The sequence below is a fragment of the Dipodomys ordii genome, unplaced genomic scaffold (genome assembly GCF_000151885.1).
Source record: "Dipodomys ordii isolate 6190 unplaced genomic scaffold, Dord_2.0 Scaffold14, whole genome shotgun sequence".
In the NCBI taxonomy this organism is placed as follows: domain Eukaryota; kingdom Metazoa; phylum Chordata; class Mammalia; order Rodentia; family Heteromyidae; genus Dipodomys; species Dipodomys ordii.
This window is the reverse complement of record NW_012267230.1, coordinates 6,158,706-6,173,959: the sequence shown is the minus strand read 5'-3', so window position 1 is coordinate 6,173,959 and position 15,254 is coordinate 6,158,706. Positions and strand designations below refer to the sequence as shown.

Here is a 15,254-nt window from a genome sequence, read left to right as displayed (position 1 = left end):
CCGCCGCCGCCGCCGCCGCCCCCTTCTGCTCCGCGCACTGCACGCGCCGGCCCGACGGGGACACCACCAGGCTGGGGTGCGCAGAGCTGGGGTCCAGAGTCAGCTCCTCCAGGGCTTCAGGGGGGACGGGGAGGGAGAGAGAGAGAGAGCCCGCTGGGCACCCCCGATCGCCCCTCCGCCTTGCCCTGTCCATCCATGAGGCGCCTCCCGGGCCAAACACCTCTGGGTCCAGGGACATCGCCCCCCGCCCCCCAAGCTTCCTGGCTTGGGCCCACCTGAGGCCCAAGCATGCATGAGGCCCTGGGTTCCATTCCTCAGCACCACATAAGCACAAAAAAGCCGGAAGTGGCGCTGTGGCTCAAGTGGTAGAGCACCCGCCTTGAGCTGAAGAGCTGAGGGACAGCGCCCACACAGTTCAGGCCCCACGACCAATGAAGGAAGGAAAGAAGGAGGGAAGAGTGAAAACTACCCACCCATGTTGCCCAGCTGTGCAGGATGTTTTCCAGCTGTGGCAGGGGCGGTGCTGCCTAGAGCTCTCCCCTCTCCCTCCCCGGCCCCCCAGCCTGGCCTGCTCCAGTAAACAGGACATGTGTCTGTCTCCTCTCCTGAGTGGGTCACACAAGGAGTCAATGGGTCAATCAGGGTTTAATCTTCCCTTGAGGCCCATAGCACCCCATCTCATCACTCACTGCCCCCCAGGGCCCCATCTGTTCGTGAAGATTGACCTCCAAGAGACAACCTCGAGGGCTGCAATGGGGACCCAGAGGGAGGCCAAGGGCTAAGGGCACCTCCTTCAATGGCCCTCTGTAGTGGGATGAGAGGCCGGCCCCTGTGCCCCCCCAGTCTCACACAGAGCCAGCCCCTCCCATACCTGGCATCAGAGCCCGGAACATCTTCTTCCACACCTGGAATTTGAAGTCATCTGAGATAATAGGCAACTGGATATCCAGACGGGCAGGTGGAGGTGACTCTGACAGAATCTTCTGCAGCCTAGAGATGGAGAAGGGAGGAGGAGGTGTCTGATGAGGGGGAGGGGAGACTCCAGGATCACCCTTAAATCATACTCTTGCTTAAAACTTTTCCATTAGATTTTACTTTGGGAATAGTGGGGGGGGGGCTCTGAAGATGGATGGAGATGCTGTATTTGCTGTAAGTGAACAGATAGTGTACATGTTTAAATGCCTAGAGTGGTCGTGCATGTCTGTAATCTGAGCTACTCCAGATACAGAGGCAAGAGAATTGAGAGGTTGAGGGCAACACAATCAAAGTTAAAGAGACTTCATCTCAAAAAACAAAATACAAGCTAGGCACAAGTGGCTCATGCCCGTTATCCTAGCTACTCAGAAGGCTGAGATCTGAGGACTGTAGCTGGAAGCCAGTCAGGAAAATCCATGAGAGTCTTATCTCCAGTTAACCACCAAAAAGCCAGAAATGGGCATGTGGTTTAAGTGGTGGAGCACCAGCCTTCCGTGAAAAAGCTAAGGAACAGCACCCAGGCCCTGAATTCAAACCTCAGTACCAACACACACACACACACACACACAAACACACACTGCACTGCTACACCCTCAGTCTGCCATTTTGTCCCATGCCCCAGCTCTCCCAGATAATCCCCATCCATTTCTCCAGAATCCAGTGACAAGACCCCCTCCTCTGAGAAGCCTTCTTAGCCACCTCTTCCCTTCTCTCTCCAGCAGCACTGAGCACAGAACCTTGACCCTTGACCCTCCTGATCCACCATGTCTGTCTGACCACCTTAGTCCCAGGGTCTAAGGACCAGCTCAGTTTCAATGGCAGCAAAGCCACATCAGAGAACCCATTTGGGTACAAAGGCTCGCTGCAGGAGGAGGGAGATCCTGGCCTTGTCTTAGAAGACTGGAGCAAGTTGGGCAAAGGATCCAAGATGATCTCACCTGCTGGTCACCAAACAGTAAGTCTGGAGAGAGACAGAAACAGAATAAAGATAAAGCAAGCAGATAAAGCAGGACTCCAGGAACTTCTAGGGATGACAGTGCCAAAGGTAGGGGCAGAACAAACCAGAAAAAAGAAGAAAGAAAGAAACCCAGGAATGAAGGCCTCTCTAGTCCTTTACCATTATGTGAATTAGAAAAAGGGTTCCCACAGAGCACTGTGGCTCATGCCTGTAATCCCAGCCTGTCATCTCAGGAGGCTGAGAGCTGAGGATCCCAATTCAAAGCTAGCCAGGGCAGGGAATTCTGTGAGACTCTTATCTCTAACAAACCACAAAAAAGCTGGAAGTGGAGCTCAAAGTGTTAGAATGGTAGCCTTAAGCAAAAAAAAAAAAAAAAATAGCTCAGGGACAGAAAGGCCTAGGCCCTGAGTTCCAGCCCCAAAACTGACAAATAAATAAATAAGCCTATAATAGTAATAGCTTTCTCTCCACCCTCCACCCCTACCCCATCATGGAGCTTGAACTCAGGACCTGGGTGCTGTCCCTGAGCTTCTTTGTGCCCAAGGCTAGCACTCTACCACGCTGAACCTCAGCACCACTTCCAGTTTTCTGGCGGTTAATTGGAGATAAGAGTCTTCAGGACTTTCCTTCCCTGGCTAGCTTCAAACTGCTATCCTCAGATCTCAGCCTCCTGAGTAACTAGGATTACAGGCATAAACCACCAGCACCCAGCAAGCTTTCATATTCTTAAGCAATGTCCAACCTAAATAACAGCCCAAGGCCCACCTCTTGGATATGAGATGCTGGCTCCTCCCTAGCCCTCTGCAGGCCTCAGGGACAAGGCCTCTAGAGTCTGAACCATGGCCAAGGGGTAGCAGCAGGAGGACATGGAGTCCTTACCATGAGGAATTCTGTCTGTGGCTTGTCAGCTACCTCCTCCAGCACCTTCTCCATCTGCCGCAGCTGCTCCAGGTAAGACTTCAAGGCAGACAGCTCCCTCTTCAAGGCCACAACAGCATCTCCCCGAACTTGTTCTGCCTCATGGTTCAAAGAATCCTCCAGGGCTGCCAGAAACACCCGCATCTTGCCCAGCTGTTCCCCAACAGACTTCCGAAACTGACGCACTGTTTCCTGAAAGGCAATGGGGACAAGCAATGGGAAAAGTACTTACCTCTAGGGCTCCTCCACCCCAGACCCCAGTTCCCAGGCTCAGCCACGCTGGTCCTCACCTCCACCTCTGCCAGCTGGTGCTCCATCACGGACACATTCTTCTCCTTGAGCATGCATGCCTCCTGCAGCTGCAGCTTCTGCTGAGGGAGCTGACTCTGCAGGGAGGGGACAGAGCAAAGGTAACAGGGATAATTAGGGGACTTTGTGAAATCCTCCTTCTAATAGTTAATATACACCAATAAAGAAATGTTCAATTGTCAATAGTTATTATATAAGGGGCCAAGGGCTGGGAATGTGGTTTAGTGGTAGAGTGCTTGCCTAGCATGCATGAAGCCTTGGGTTCAATCCCTCAGTACCACATACACTGAAAAGGCTGGAAGTGGTGCTGTGGGTCAAGTGGTAGAGTGCTAGCCTGGAGCAAAAGAAGTTCAGGGACAGTGCCCAGGCCCTGAGTTCAAGCCCCACAACCAAAAAGAAAAGAAAAGAAAAGAAATTCAACCTGCAGCTGGGGGCTTCCAACACATCCCTGGGGGTGTGGAGAGCTTGAGTCCCTAGACACCATGGGCCTTATGAACAGACTTATTACATTGCCTTCCTTTTCTCTCTTTCTTTCTTTCTCTCTTTCTTTCTGTCAGTCATGAGGCTTGGGCCTGGGCTCCGTCCCTGAGCTTTTATTGCTCCAGGCTACTGTTCTACCACTTTGAGCCAGAGTGCCACTTCTGGTTTACTGGGGGTTAACTGGAGATAAGAGCTTCTTGGACTTCACTGCCCAAGCTGGCTTTGACCCATGATCCTCAGATCTCAGCCTCCTGGGTAGCTAGGATTATAGGTCTGAGCCACCAGCACCTGGCTACATTCTTTCTCTTTTGTGCCAGTCCTAAGGCTTGAATTCAGCCCCTGTGTGTTGTCCCTGAGCTTTTGTGCTCAAGGCTAGCGTTCTACCACTTGAGCCACAGCTCCACTTCCAGCTGTTTTGAGGATTGGGCTAGCTGACATTCTGTTCCATTTCATGAGTTCTGCTCTCTCAGCTAAAGATGGACAAGGGGTAGCAATCCTTGGGGCTTCCTGGAGGCTCCGCCACCCTTTGCTAGGAGACTGACCACCATCCAGGACTGAGCTGGACAGTGATCCAGTGATCCAGCTCCGCTAGAACACACAATGCCAACAAAACTCCACCTGTACACACCGCGATGGTGAAAGGCCAGGAGGACCCAGGAGCACTCCATGCCTCCAGACCCTGCCTCCACCTGTCTCTGCATCTGTCGCTTAATCTTCTACAGCCCAATAAATGTCCAGACTTTCTTGGGCTAGTAGTAGGCATATCTGCCCATACCCACATGGGTGTGACTTGCAGGCTAACGTGTGTCTGTGTCTCCACTTGCCCACGCCTCGGTGCTTTTTGTTGGGTACCCTTGAGGATCACAAACCTGGGCTATTGAGGTGCCCAGGAATACAGCCCTGACTGGATCTCGGTGACATCAGGCCCAGGCATGCTTTTTGCCTTGGCTTCCCTCCTTGGGTTACACCCATTCGCAGGTGTCAAGCTCATGCAAGCTTGGCAACTTTACTGGTGCATGTGAATTGGCCTGGCACAGCAGTACGACCGGGTTCCCGGCTTCCTCATGTGCCAGCCTGGCAGGACCACCCAGATTACCCAATCGCACTGCAGGCGGTGGCTCAGCCAGCTCGGCTGGCATCAGCCCGACTTTCATCAGACTGCGCCCCAATCTCTCTACGCAAGCTGGAGGGACCGTCGCGGAAACGGCGCTTTGCAGAATTCTAGCCGCAGCCTAGGCGGGGGTTTTTCCTGCCTTGGCTCACTTTCCTGCCCGGTCCCGCCTTGCCCTACTCAGCCTCCACCCCTGATCCAGGCCCCGCCCACACCTCCATAGCAACCGCATGCTCCGCCCCTCGCGCCTTGTCCCTCCCACTTCTCCATAGCAACCGCATGTCCCGCCTCCTCCACCGGCTCCGCCCACTTCTCCATAGTAACGTCAGGCTCCGCCCTCCGCAGCTCAGAATCCCAAGCAGAAGCCGCGGCGGCGCGGGTGGCTCACGCCCGTAAATCCCAACTACTCAGGAAGCTGAGATCTAGGATCGTGGTTCGAAGCCAGCCCGGGCAGGAAAGTCCATGAGAGACTGATCTCCAGGTAATCAGCAAAAAGGCCGGAAGTGGCGCTGTGGCTCAAGTGGTAGAGCTCTAACCTAAAAGCTCCGGGACTGAGTCCAGGCGCTGTTCCAGCCCCAGGACCCGCACAAAAAAAGAAAAAAGAATCCAAAGCAAGGTCGGGACCTCTCCATCCATCCAGCAGAGTCGTCCCACCTCCACCCACCCCCGCCCCGCCCCTCCCCGCACCTTGAGGCGCGTGTGGGCCTCGGCGGCCGGCAGCAGGCGGTGGCCGCGGTGCGCCCCGAGCGAGGCGCAGACGCCGCACACCAGCGCGCGGTCCTGCTCGCAGTAGATGCTCAGCGGGTCCCGGTGCTCCTCGCAGAGGCCCTGCGGCACCTGCGCCAGCCCCTCCACCAGGCGCGCCAGCTGCTGGTTGGTGCTCAGCGCCTGCGGCCGCGTGGGCGCCTGGCAGCTGGGGCAGGGCACCGAGCCGTCGGCCGCGGGCTCCCCTCCCGCGCGGCCCAGGCAGGCGCGGCAGAAGCTGTGGCCGCACTCGGCCGTCACCGGCGCCTCAAACAACTGCAGACACAGCGGGCAGGACAGCTCCTGGCGCAGGAGGCCCGGGGCAGCCGCAGCCAACATGGCGAACCTGGGGCAGGGAAGGGGGAGAGGAGGAATCGGGGTCAGGGAGGCCCAGGGGCAGACATCCCCCAGGCTGGACCAGAGGCCCGGCGGGGAGGAGCGGGGCCTAGAAGGCTGAAATCGATTCTAGCTTGGGCCACAGACACCCCCAAGTCCATGTCCTCTTCAACCCTAAATATAAGCCTGAATTCTATTCCTGCCCTCTATCCAAGCTGCAGCCTCCTGATCCAGGCTTTGGTCTCAACCCTCGCCCTCCATTTAGCTGCTTTCTCTGTTCCTTCTCCCCCACCCTTTCAGGCCCACAGGACTCACCGGTCTGGATAGAGATGATTGGCCAAGAGTAACTTCCAAAAATCAAAAAATAATAATAATAAAAAGGCAAAACTGGACCAGAGAACCAGACCAGGCCTAAATAAGGGGCTCAGAGGTTTGTCAAAGACAAGTGAGGGGCAAATAGCAGGCTCACAGCAAGGACAGGGCCTCCAGGGGATCTGGCAGTAGACAGGGCAGTGACAGACCCTCCCAGACTGCGTGTGGCTCCAGGAACTATATTTAGTCTCTGGCCTATCCCCTCCCATCACTTCTGGAAACTGTTCTAAAAGTAAAGGCTGGACAGTCAGCCCATAGGCATCTCACATCAGGGCCACCTGCTCTGGTCTATCTACTACTGATCCCTCCTGCGGGCCAGCTGGAGCCAGAGCGAAGAGCCAGGAGGAGACACACACACAAGACACAGAAACATGAAGCCAGGTCTTTTCTTCCTTCCCTACTGCCCATCTCCATCCACACTCAGGCTTCTTTCCTTCTTCCTCGCTTGTCACCAGCTGTTTCTCAAGCTTATAGCTCATTATATTCCACTGACAGCAGAACACTAGTGGCTCACTCAGGCCTGTAATTCCAGCTACTCAGAAGGCTAGGATCTGAGGATTGTGGTTCAAAGCCAGCCTGGGAAGAGAAATCCAATTCATCCCCCCCAATCCAGTTCATCCCCCCAAAAGATCTAAATGGAGCTGCTGTGGCTCAAATGGTAGAGCATCTGCCTTGAGCAGAAAAGGCTGAATGAAAGGCGCGCACACATACACACACACACAGTCTTGAGGCCTACAAAACTCTACCCAGTCTGGACCTGTTGGTTGGTATCATGTGTTCCTCCTCTTGTCCTTGTTCCCCGGGGACTTTGCACTTGCCATCCCTTCTGAAATGTTCTTTCAACCCCAGAAAGTGCCTGGCTCTCTCCCCTATCCCTCTGATTCAAACTCAAGTTCTTTTCTCTTTTTTTGTGCCCATCCTGGGGCTTGAATTTAGGGCCTGAAGCTCAGGGCCTGCACTCTAGCACTTTAAGCCACAGCACCATTTCTAGCTTTTTGGTAGTCTCATGGACTTTCCTGCCCAAGCTGGCTTTGAATCACAATCCTCAGTTCTCAACCTCCTGAGTGGCTAGGATTACAGGCATGAGTCACCAGCATGCTGCTCAAGTCATTTTTTTCAATGTGGCTTTTCCAAACTCCCTGTTTCTTTGAGTTCAAGATAGAAGACCATTTTCTTTCATTCAGTTCTAAAAATCAAAAGCACCAGGCGCCAGTGGCTCACACCTGTCATCCTAGCTACCCAGAAGGCTGAGATCTGAGGATTGCTATTCTAAGCCAGCCTGGGCAGGAAAGCCTGTGAGACTCTTATCTCCAATAAACCACCAGAAAACTGGAAGTGGTGCTGTGGCTCAAGTGGTAGAGCACTTGCCTTGAGCTGAAGAATTGAGGGATAGTGCCCAGCCCCAGAGTTCAAGCCCCATGACTAACCAAAAAAAGAAAAAAATCAAAAGCACTCGCAATTAATTTTGCTTTGTTTTTGCAATTCTTTGCATTTTGTTTTGTTTTTGAGAGTCTCACTCTGTAGCTCAGGCTGGGCTCATGATGCTCCTGATTCCACCTTGCAAGTTCTGTGGTTACAGGTGTACGCCACCACACCTAGCTACAGCTCATCATGGGGTTTGAATTCACAGCCTGGGCACTGTCCCTGAGTTCTTTTTGCTCAAGGCTATCACTCTATCACTTTGAGCCACAGCACCACTTCCCAACTAATCTTGTAATAGGTAATTTATTACAGATAAAAACACAGCCAAGTGGCTCACACTTGTAAGCCAGGCTATTTCAGAAGCTAGTGTAAAGCTAACAAGGGAGGTGTGGTTCAAGTGGTAGAGTGCCACTTGAGTGAAAAAGCTAAGGGGCAGTACCCAGGCCCTGAGTTCAAGCCCCAGTACTAGCAGAAAGAAAGAAAAAGAAAGAAGGAAGGAAGGAAGGAAAGAAGGAAGGGAGGCAGAGAGGGAGGGAAGGAGGGAGAGAGGGAGAAAGGGAAAGAAAGAGAGGAGAGAGAGAACACTCCCTTAGAGAAGCCAGAACACCCCACCCCCACCCCAGGCAGAACTGTGTGGGAATCAGATCCTGTCCAATGCCAAGGTCTCAAGCTCAAGCTAAATCCCCTGAGAAAGTTGAACTTTTCATCTGCAGTTACAATCCAGAGATAAAAATAATCATAAAAAAATAATGTCCTGGCAACCAAGGACTTTTCAAATCCTGACTCTGCCAATTTCCTTGTTCTGTAAACTGAGGCAAGTCACTTACCCTGATTTTTTCATTAACTTAATCATGGGACTTGTGTTAGGATTACCAAGACAATTGGGTGAGGATGAGGATTCCACACGATGATGCTGTTTTTGTTGTTTGTTTGAGATAATATCTCACTGATTCTCACTCCCTCAATCCTCCTACCTCAGCCTCACCAGTGCTGGCATTACAGGTATGTGTCCCTACAAGTTTTTAGAACAGTGCCAACCACACAAAAAATTTTCAATACCTGTTATGCTATTGATATCGTAGAATTCGTATTTTTAATTGTGCCTATGAATTCTCCCTATAACCACACAAGGTCAATAACAAACACACCTACTTCACAGATTGGAAAACGGAGGTTTGGAGACTTTTATGTACCAGGCCTGTTCCAAGCACTTTGCAATTTTTATTTATTTATTTGTTTATTTTTGCCAGTCCTTGAGCTCCAGGTCTGAGCTTCTTTTGCTCAAGGCTAGCACTCTACCACTTGAGCCACAGCGCCATTTCTGGCTTTTGTCTGTTTACATGGTATTGAGGAATGGAACCTAGGGCTTCATGCTTGCTGGGCAAGCACTCTACCACTGAGCCACATTCCCAGCCCTGCAATTTGTAACTTATTGAAGCTTTATATCCATCTTGTCACTTCTCTTATCTTAAAGAGACGCCCTGAAGCACAGAAAGGCTAACTAACTTGCCCTATGTCCTGTAATTTGTGGGTCTTCTTGACTCAAGAATAGCAATCTTGGGCTGGGAAGGTGGCTCAGTGGTAGAGCACTTGCCTTGCATGCCTGAGGCCCTGGGTTCAATTCCTCAGCACCACATAAGCAAAAAGAAAAACACCAGAAGTGGTGCTGTGGCTCCAGTGGTAGAGCGCTAGCCTTGAGCTGAAGAGCTGAGGGACAGTGCCCAGGCCCAGAGTTCAGGCCCCACGACCAGACCCAAAAAAAAAAAAATTAAAAAAGAATAGCAATCTTGCTCCAGCAATCAGAGTTACTTTGCCTGAGTGGCTGGGGGGGGGGGGGGGGGGGGGGGCCTCCAAACCCAGGAGGCCTCACCTTAACTGCACCTGCTAGCTGGCTCTCATCCAGGGGGCAAGGGTGAGTCTGGGCTCAGATCTGGAAGTTTTTTTTCTGTTACAAGTCAAAGGTGCTTAGAGCTCTGAGCACCTTATCCAGAAAGAAGGGACTCAAAAGAGAAACCACCTAAGGCCTGTGGGTCAAATCTGAATGTATTGGTCCTTCTCCAACTCCCTTTTTTCCTTTTCCTATGTGTTCCATTTCTTCTTCTGTGCCAGAGCTCAAGCTTGGACTCCAGGCCTGGGTGCTGTCCCTGAGCTCTTTTGCTCAAGGAAAGCACTGTATCACTTGAGTCACAGCTCCACTTCTGGCTTTTTGATGGTTAATTGGAACTAAGAGTTTCATGGACTTTTCTGCTCTGGCTGGTTTTGCACTGGGATCCTCAAATCTCAGCCTCCTCTGAGTAGTGAGCATTACAGGCGTGCCAGGGGTACCCAGCTGAAGCTCTCTTAAGAGTTTGTATGGATGGCTCATCTTTCTAGTTTGTGTGTGTGTGTGTGTGTGCTTGAACTCTGGGCCTGGGCACTATCCTTCAATTCTTCAGCTCAAGGCCAGTGTTCTACCACTTGAGCCACAGCACCACTTCCTGTTTTCTGGTGTTTCATTGGAGATAAGAGTCTCATGGACTTTCCTGCCCAGGATGGCTTTGAACCATGATCCTCAGATCTCAGCCTCCTGGGTAGCTAGGATGACAGGTGTGAGCCACCAGCACCAGGCTCTACCCACTTTTTTGTTACACTGTATTTCTCACCAGCGTGTGCAATTTGATTCCAGCTGCTAAAAGATCCCACAGGCCCTGCGAGAGGACTCGAGGGCCCCGGGGATGGGAGGATCTAGAACTCCAGGATTCCAGCAGGCTCCGCGCAGAGCCACAGGTGCCACCCAGGAGCCCCAACTCCCAGCCCTGCAGGGGAAAAAAAAACAAAACCCTCCCCACACCCCGTGTGGCTCAGACTCAGGGGAGGGCGGAGACGGGGATGGGGGTGCGGAAGGGAGGGGAGCCCCAAGTCCGCCCTTGGACGAGGAGGCGGGCAGACTTCCTGGTGGGGCGGCCGGGCGGAAGGCAGCAGCAGCCGGGGTGAGCCATGGGGTCGGCGCGCGACGCCATCCTGGACGCCCTGGAGAACCTGACGGCCGAGGAGCTGAAGAGATTCAAGCTGAAGCTGCTGTCGGTGCCGCTGCGCCCCGGCTTCGGGCGCATCCCGCGCGGGCCGCTGCAGTCCATGGACGCCATAGACCTCACCGACAAGCTCGTCAGCTACTACATGGACTCCTACGGCCCCGAGCTCACGGCCACGGTGCTCCGGGAGATGGGCATGCAGGCGCTGGCGGAGCAGCTGGGGGACCGGCTCCGGGGTGAGCCGCGCGCCCCCACCCCACCCCGTCCCGGGCCCGGCCTCCTTCCCATCCGAGCTGGGGGGAGGGGGGGCGCCTTGCGATCCACCCTCAGCGAGGGGGGGGCGGGGCGCAGGCAGTAAAACAGGGCCACCCACCCCATTTCTCTTCACAGCACCCAGTGCACAGCCAGCTGCACTCAAGGCCTCTCTTCAGATGGCAGCCACGCCTGGTGAGGTTCCATGCCCAATCTCACCCACAGGGGTCCCTCCCTCCCACTTCACCCCTGCATGGCCTGTTGCTGCCCCCCACACACACACCTCGCCCCCTCCCTCCCCCCTTTCACCCTTCATCATCACTCCCTGGACGCCTGGGGGAAGGGGGAGGAGGGAGGACACCTCTGCCCTGAGCCCCCCCCCAGCTTTATAGCTGCACTTGCTGAAGCAGTACACGGCAAGACCAGGCCTCACCCCTTTCCCTCCCACCCCCACCCCACCCCAGAACCCTCAAGACTCCACTTCGTGGATCAGCACCGCAGGGCGCTCATCTCCCGCGTGACAGATGTGGACGGGCTGCTGGACGCCCTGTTTGATGACAAGGTGTTGACGGAGGAGCAGTACCAGGCGGTGCGGGCAGAGACCACCAACCCCACCAAGATGAGGAAACTCTACAGCTTCATGCCAGCCTGGGATCTCAAGTGCAAGGAGCTGTTCCTCCAGGCCTTGAGGGACATCCAGCCCTACCTGGTGGACGATCTGGAGAAACACTGAGGCCTCCCCTCTCTCTCCAGCACCGAGCCACATTCAACTACTGGCAGCTACACAGAACATCCCAGCTCTTGACTTTGATACGTAATATATGAGAAAAAAATGACATGTATTTGTGTGTGTTTCCTACCCTCTTGCCTGTCCACGGATGAGTTAGAAGCTACATTGGCAGATGCAGCAGCAGGCTGGAGTGTGGCTCAAAGGTAAAGCACACACTTGGCAGGCCCAAAGTCCAGGGTTCCATCCCCAACACAAAAACAGAGGTACACACAGGGGTTGGAGGGGTTCTAGGTCCTAGGGCATCAGGCTCCCCAAATGGTTTGAGGACCACCATTTAGCAGCTCTTCCCAATGGGCTTACCCTTCTTGAGATTATACAAAACAGCCCTCTGGCCCCGGTAGCTAAAACAGTGGCCACGTGAAAGCACTATGTAACTGCACTTGTAAAATAAGAGCAATATGCTGAATGTATCAACTTGTTCTACTACTTTAAATAAGCCTATGTCTAAAACTTTATGAAATCAAGATCTAGTATTTTGATTTGGGTTTGTCTAAGCCACTTAGCTCCTCTAATCCTCTCATTTCTCCATAGAGAAAAAAAAATCGCTAAATGACAGCCATTTTTCCAGGAAAGAGACATGACAGCACCCTCTGAGCTCAGGACATGAGCATAATCCACCAAGTATAATTCAGAGGTTCCTTCTAGACTGGCACTCTTAAGTCTGCGATGCTCCTTTCTCTGGCCCATCTCATTCCTGGAAGAATGGATTTCTATAGGTTACATTTTTGTCCATAGAATATGCTAACCAAAACTTTTGGTAGCTGTTTATCTTAATATGCTATTTTTCGCTGTGTATGTTTGTTTCCTATTGCAGAACTGGAGCTTGAACTCAGATTGGTTCTTACAAGTACTCTCCTACTTAAACCACACACACCTCCAATTTCTCTGAACTACTGTCTACAAAAGCAAGTATGAGCTGGGCACTGGTGGCTCATGCCTGCAATCCTACTCAGGAGACTGACATCTGAGGATCATTGTTCAAAGCCAGTGCAGACAGGAAAGACGAGACAAAAAAAAAAAAAAGTATGAGTAGTTTTCTGGGGAACTATTAAGAAGCCTCACCAGAGGCTGTTTAAGAGACTCATGACCCTGAAGCTTTTTTTTTTTTTCTTTTGTCAGTGGAGGGACTTGGAACTCTGGGCCTGGGCACTGTCCCTAAGCTCTTCAGCTCAAGGTGAGAGTTCTACCGCTTGAGTCACAGCGCCACTTCTGGTTTTCTAGTGGTTTATTGCAGATAAGAGTCTCATGGACTTTCCTGCCCTGGTTGGCTTTGAACTGTGATCCTCAGATCTCAGCCTCCTGAATAGCTAGGATTACAGGCGTGAACCTCCAGTGCCCGGCTTTGCCACTTCATTTTCTGGTGGTTAATTGGTGATAAGAGTCTCACAGACTGGGGCTGGGAAGGTGGCTCAGTGGTAGAGCGCTTGCCTTGCATGCCTGAGGCCCTGGGTTCAATTCCTCAGCACCACATAAGCAAAAAGAAAAAAAGCCGGGAGTGGTGCTGTGGCTCAAGTGGTAGAGTGCTAGCCCTGAGCTGAAGAGCTGAGGGACAGCGCTCAGGCCCAGAGTTCAGGCCCCACGACCGGACCCAAAAAAAAAAAAAAAAGAGTCTCACAGACTTTCCTACCAGGGCTGCTTTGAACCATGATCCTCAGATCTAAGCCTCCTGAGTAGCTAGGATGACAGGCGTGAGCCACCAGTGCCTGGCCCTGAGGCTATCTTCTAAATACACTTTGTACCTAACTCTTGCAGACCTGGAGTAGGGGAGGGAGGTTTATTAATCAACCAGCAGGTACCAAGGAGGCCTAGCAGCCTAAAGGATCCTGGGGCCTGGAGCCCACAATCATCTTCTAACACCCCAGCTCTCTCCAGACTTGGATCTAGCCTGTAAAGGCCTCCTTGGCCTTCCCTGTATTCTAGTGTACCTCCAAGAGCCTGAGAATTAGAAACTGAAACTCCTCACACATCTCTCCCAGCAATGCTATTACTTACCCAGTCCTCATTCTCAGCACATATGCTGGTCCCTTAGTTCTAGACAGCTGTACCACCTCCAAGTGTGCAACACTGCCACCCCTCGGTGAGGCGTGTAACACAGGATGCCACCTGGAAGACTGTTTCCTTCAAAGTTGGCTCTCATGCCCTCCACCACAACCCTTGTACCCTGCTTTAAAGCTTTGCCCCCCACCATGGCACAAGCAGGTTGGCACTGCACATCCAAATCTTTCACCCAATAGCCAGAGCTCCCTCCAACCTTGGGGTCCTCAAATGTTTCCCACTTAACAACACCCTTCTGCCCCACACAGAGAGCTAACACCACAATCCTACCCACCAGCAGGGGGCACCATCTCTACGTGCAAACTCCTGTTCACAACTGACCGCTCAGTTCCTACCTAATACTAGAGATTTTTAATTCAACTGTCTCCAAAAGCCCCAAGTGCTAAGCTGCCCTCCTCCACCCCACAACCATCCTATGGTTAAATCTGCTAGCAAGAAGCATTAGGCTATACTGTTTCTATGTGAGCCCCTGGACTACATGCAGAGGGAGGTAAAACCATGCAAATTGTGAAAATTCTTCAGTCTAAAATCAACAGTTTTACAAAGATTAAAGAGGCTTTAATCCAGGTGCCGGTGGTTCAGGGCTGTAATCCTAGCTACTCAGGAGGCTGAGATCCGAGGATCACAGTTCAAAGACAGCCTGAGTGGGAAAGTCTGTGAGACTCTTATCTCCAACTACCAGACAACCAGAAATGGTGCTATGGCTCAAAGTGGTAGAGCACTAGCCTTGTGGGAGAAAGCTCAGACAGCACCCAGACCTTAACACTCTCTCTCTCACACACACACATATACACACACACACAGCCAGCAGTGCAGCTGTGGCTCAAGTGATAGACTACTAATTTTGCACAGAAAAGCTCAGGAACAGTGTCCAAACCAGGAATGGTACCAAATCACCTCACAGTCATTAGACTACCACCAAATACAAAAAGGAATCCTAGTACTGCAGAAATAGTCATTATGGAACAGTACTTAAGTTCCTCAAAAACCTAAAGGTTGGAGGTCCCACAGAAGCCAGCAATAACACTTGCGGGAACACATCCTCAGGGATTGAAATCAGAATGTCACAGCTCCATGTTCTTTGCCACTCTGTAATTGCTGAAAAATATGGCAACTACAGTGCCCATTAAAATAGCTGAAATACAGCAAGTACAGTGCCCCTTGAATTGTCATGTGCATCCACAACAAAATACTACTCAGCCTTAGCCAGGGCAATCATCACTTAGAACTTAATGTCTAGAAGACATCAAATGATGATAAAGCAGACACAAACACCAATCATGCACTCTCACATCAACAGTCTAAAAAGGTCACAGAACTCAAGTAGAGTGGGGTACTAAAGGCTGGAGAGCAGGAAAAATGGACATTTCCCAGTCCAAGAGTAGTTTGAGGCACAAATGCTGCTGATGTACCAGAGTCTAACTATAGTTAATGGATTGTAAGGCTGGAATAGGCTCAGTGCTGGACCCCATACCTGAGATCCTGGACTCAAGCCTTACAGAAGAAAAAATAACAGATATC

The 15,254-nt window shown here is 52.1% G+C and overlaps 2 protein-coding genes across 2 annotated transcripts in view; one reads left to right on the top strand and one right to left on the bottom strand.

The window, feature by feature from the left end:
- The window catches only part of Trim72 (tripartite motif containing 72, E3 ubiquitin protein ligase), a 6,191-nt gene extending 357 nt beyond the window's left edge, over positions 1-5,834 (bottom strand). The window contains exons 1-6 of the mRNA XM_013011187.1: positions 5,439-5,834; positions 3,142-3,237; positions 2,813-3,043; positions 1,914-1,936; positions 872-990; positions 5-114 (exon numbers count right to left, since the gene is read on the bottom strand). Coding sequence (XP_012866641.1) covers positions 5-114; positions 872-990; positions 1,914-1,936; positions 2,813-3,043; positions 3,142-3,237; positions 5,439-5,834 — 975 coding nt within the window. The remainder of the gene's footprint in view (positions 1-4; positions 115-871; positions 991-1,913; positions 1,937-2,812; positions 3,044-3,141; positions 3,238-5,438) is intronic.
- Positions 5,835-10,530: 4,696 nt separating this feature from the next.
- LOC105981993 (apoptosis-associated speck-like protein containing a CARD) lies at positions 10,531-11,721 on the top strand. The gene is made up of 3 exons (XM_013011377.1): positions 10,531-10,872; positions 11,027-11,083; positions 11,353-11,721. The coding sequence occupies exons 1-3, from the start codon at positions 10,602-10,604 to the stop codon at positions 11,619-11,621; spliced, it is 597 nt and encodes a 198-aa protein (XP_012866831.1). The 5' UTR covers positions 10,531-10,601; the 3' UTR covers positions 11,622-11,721.
- Positions 11,722-15,254: the final 3,533 nt, after the last annotated feature.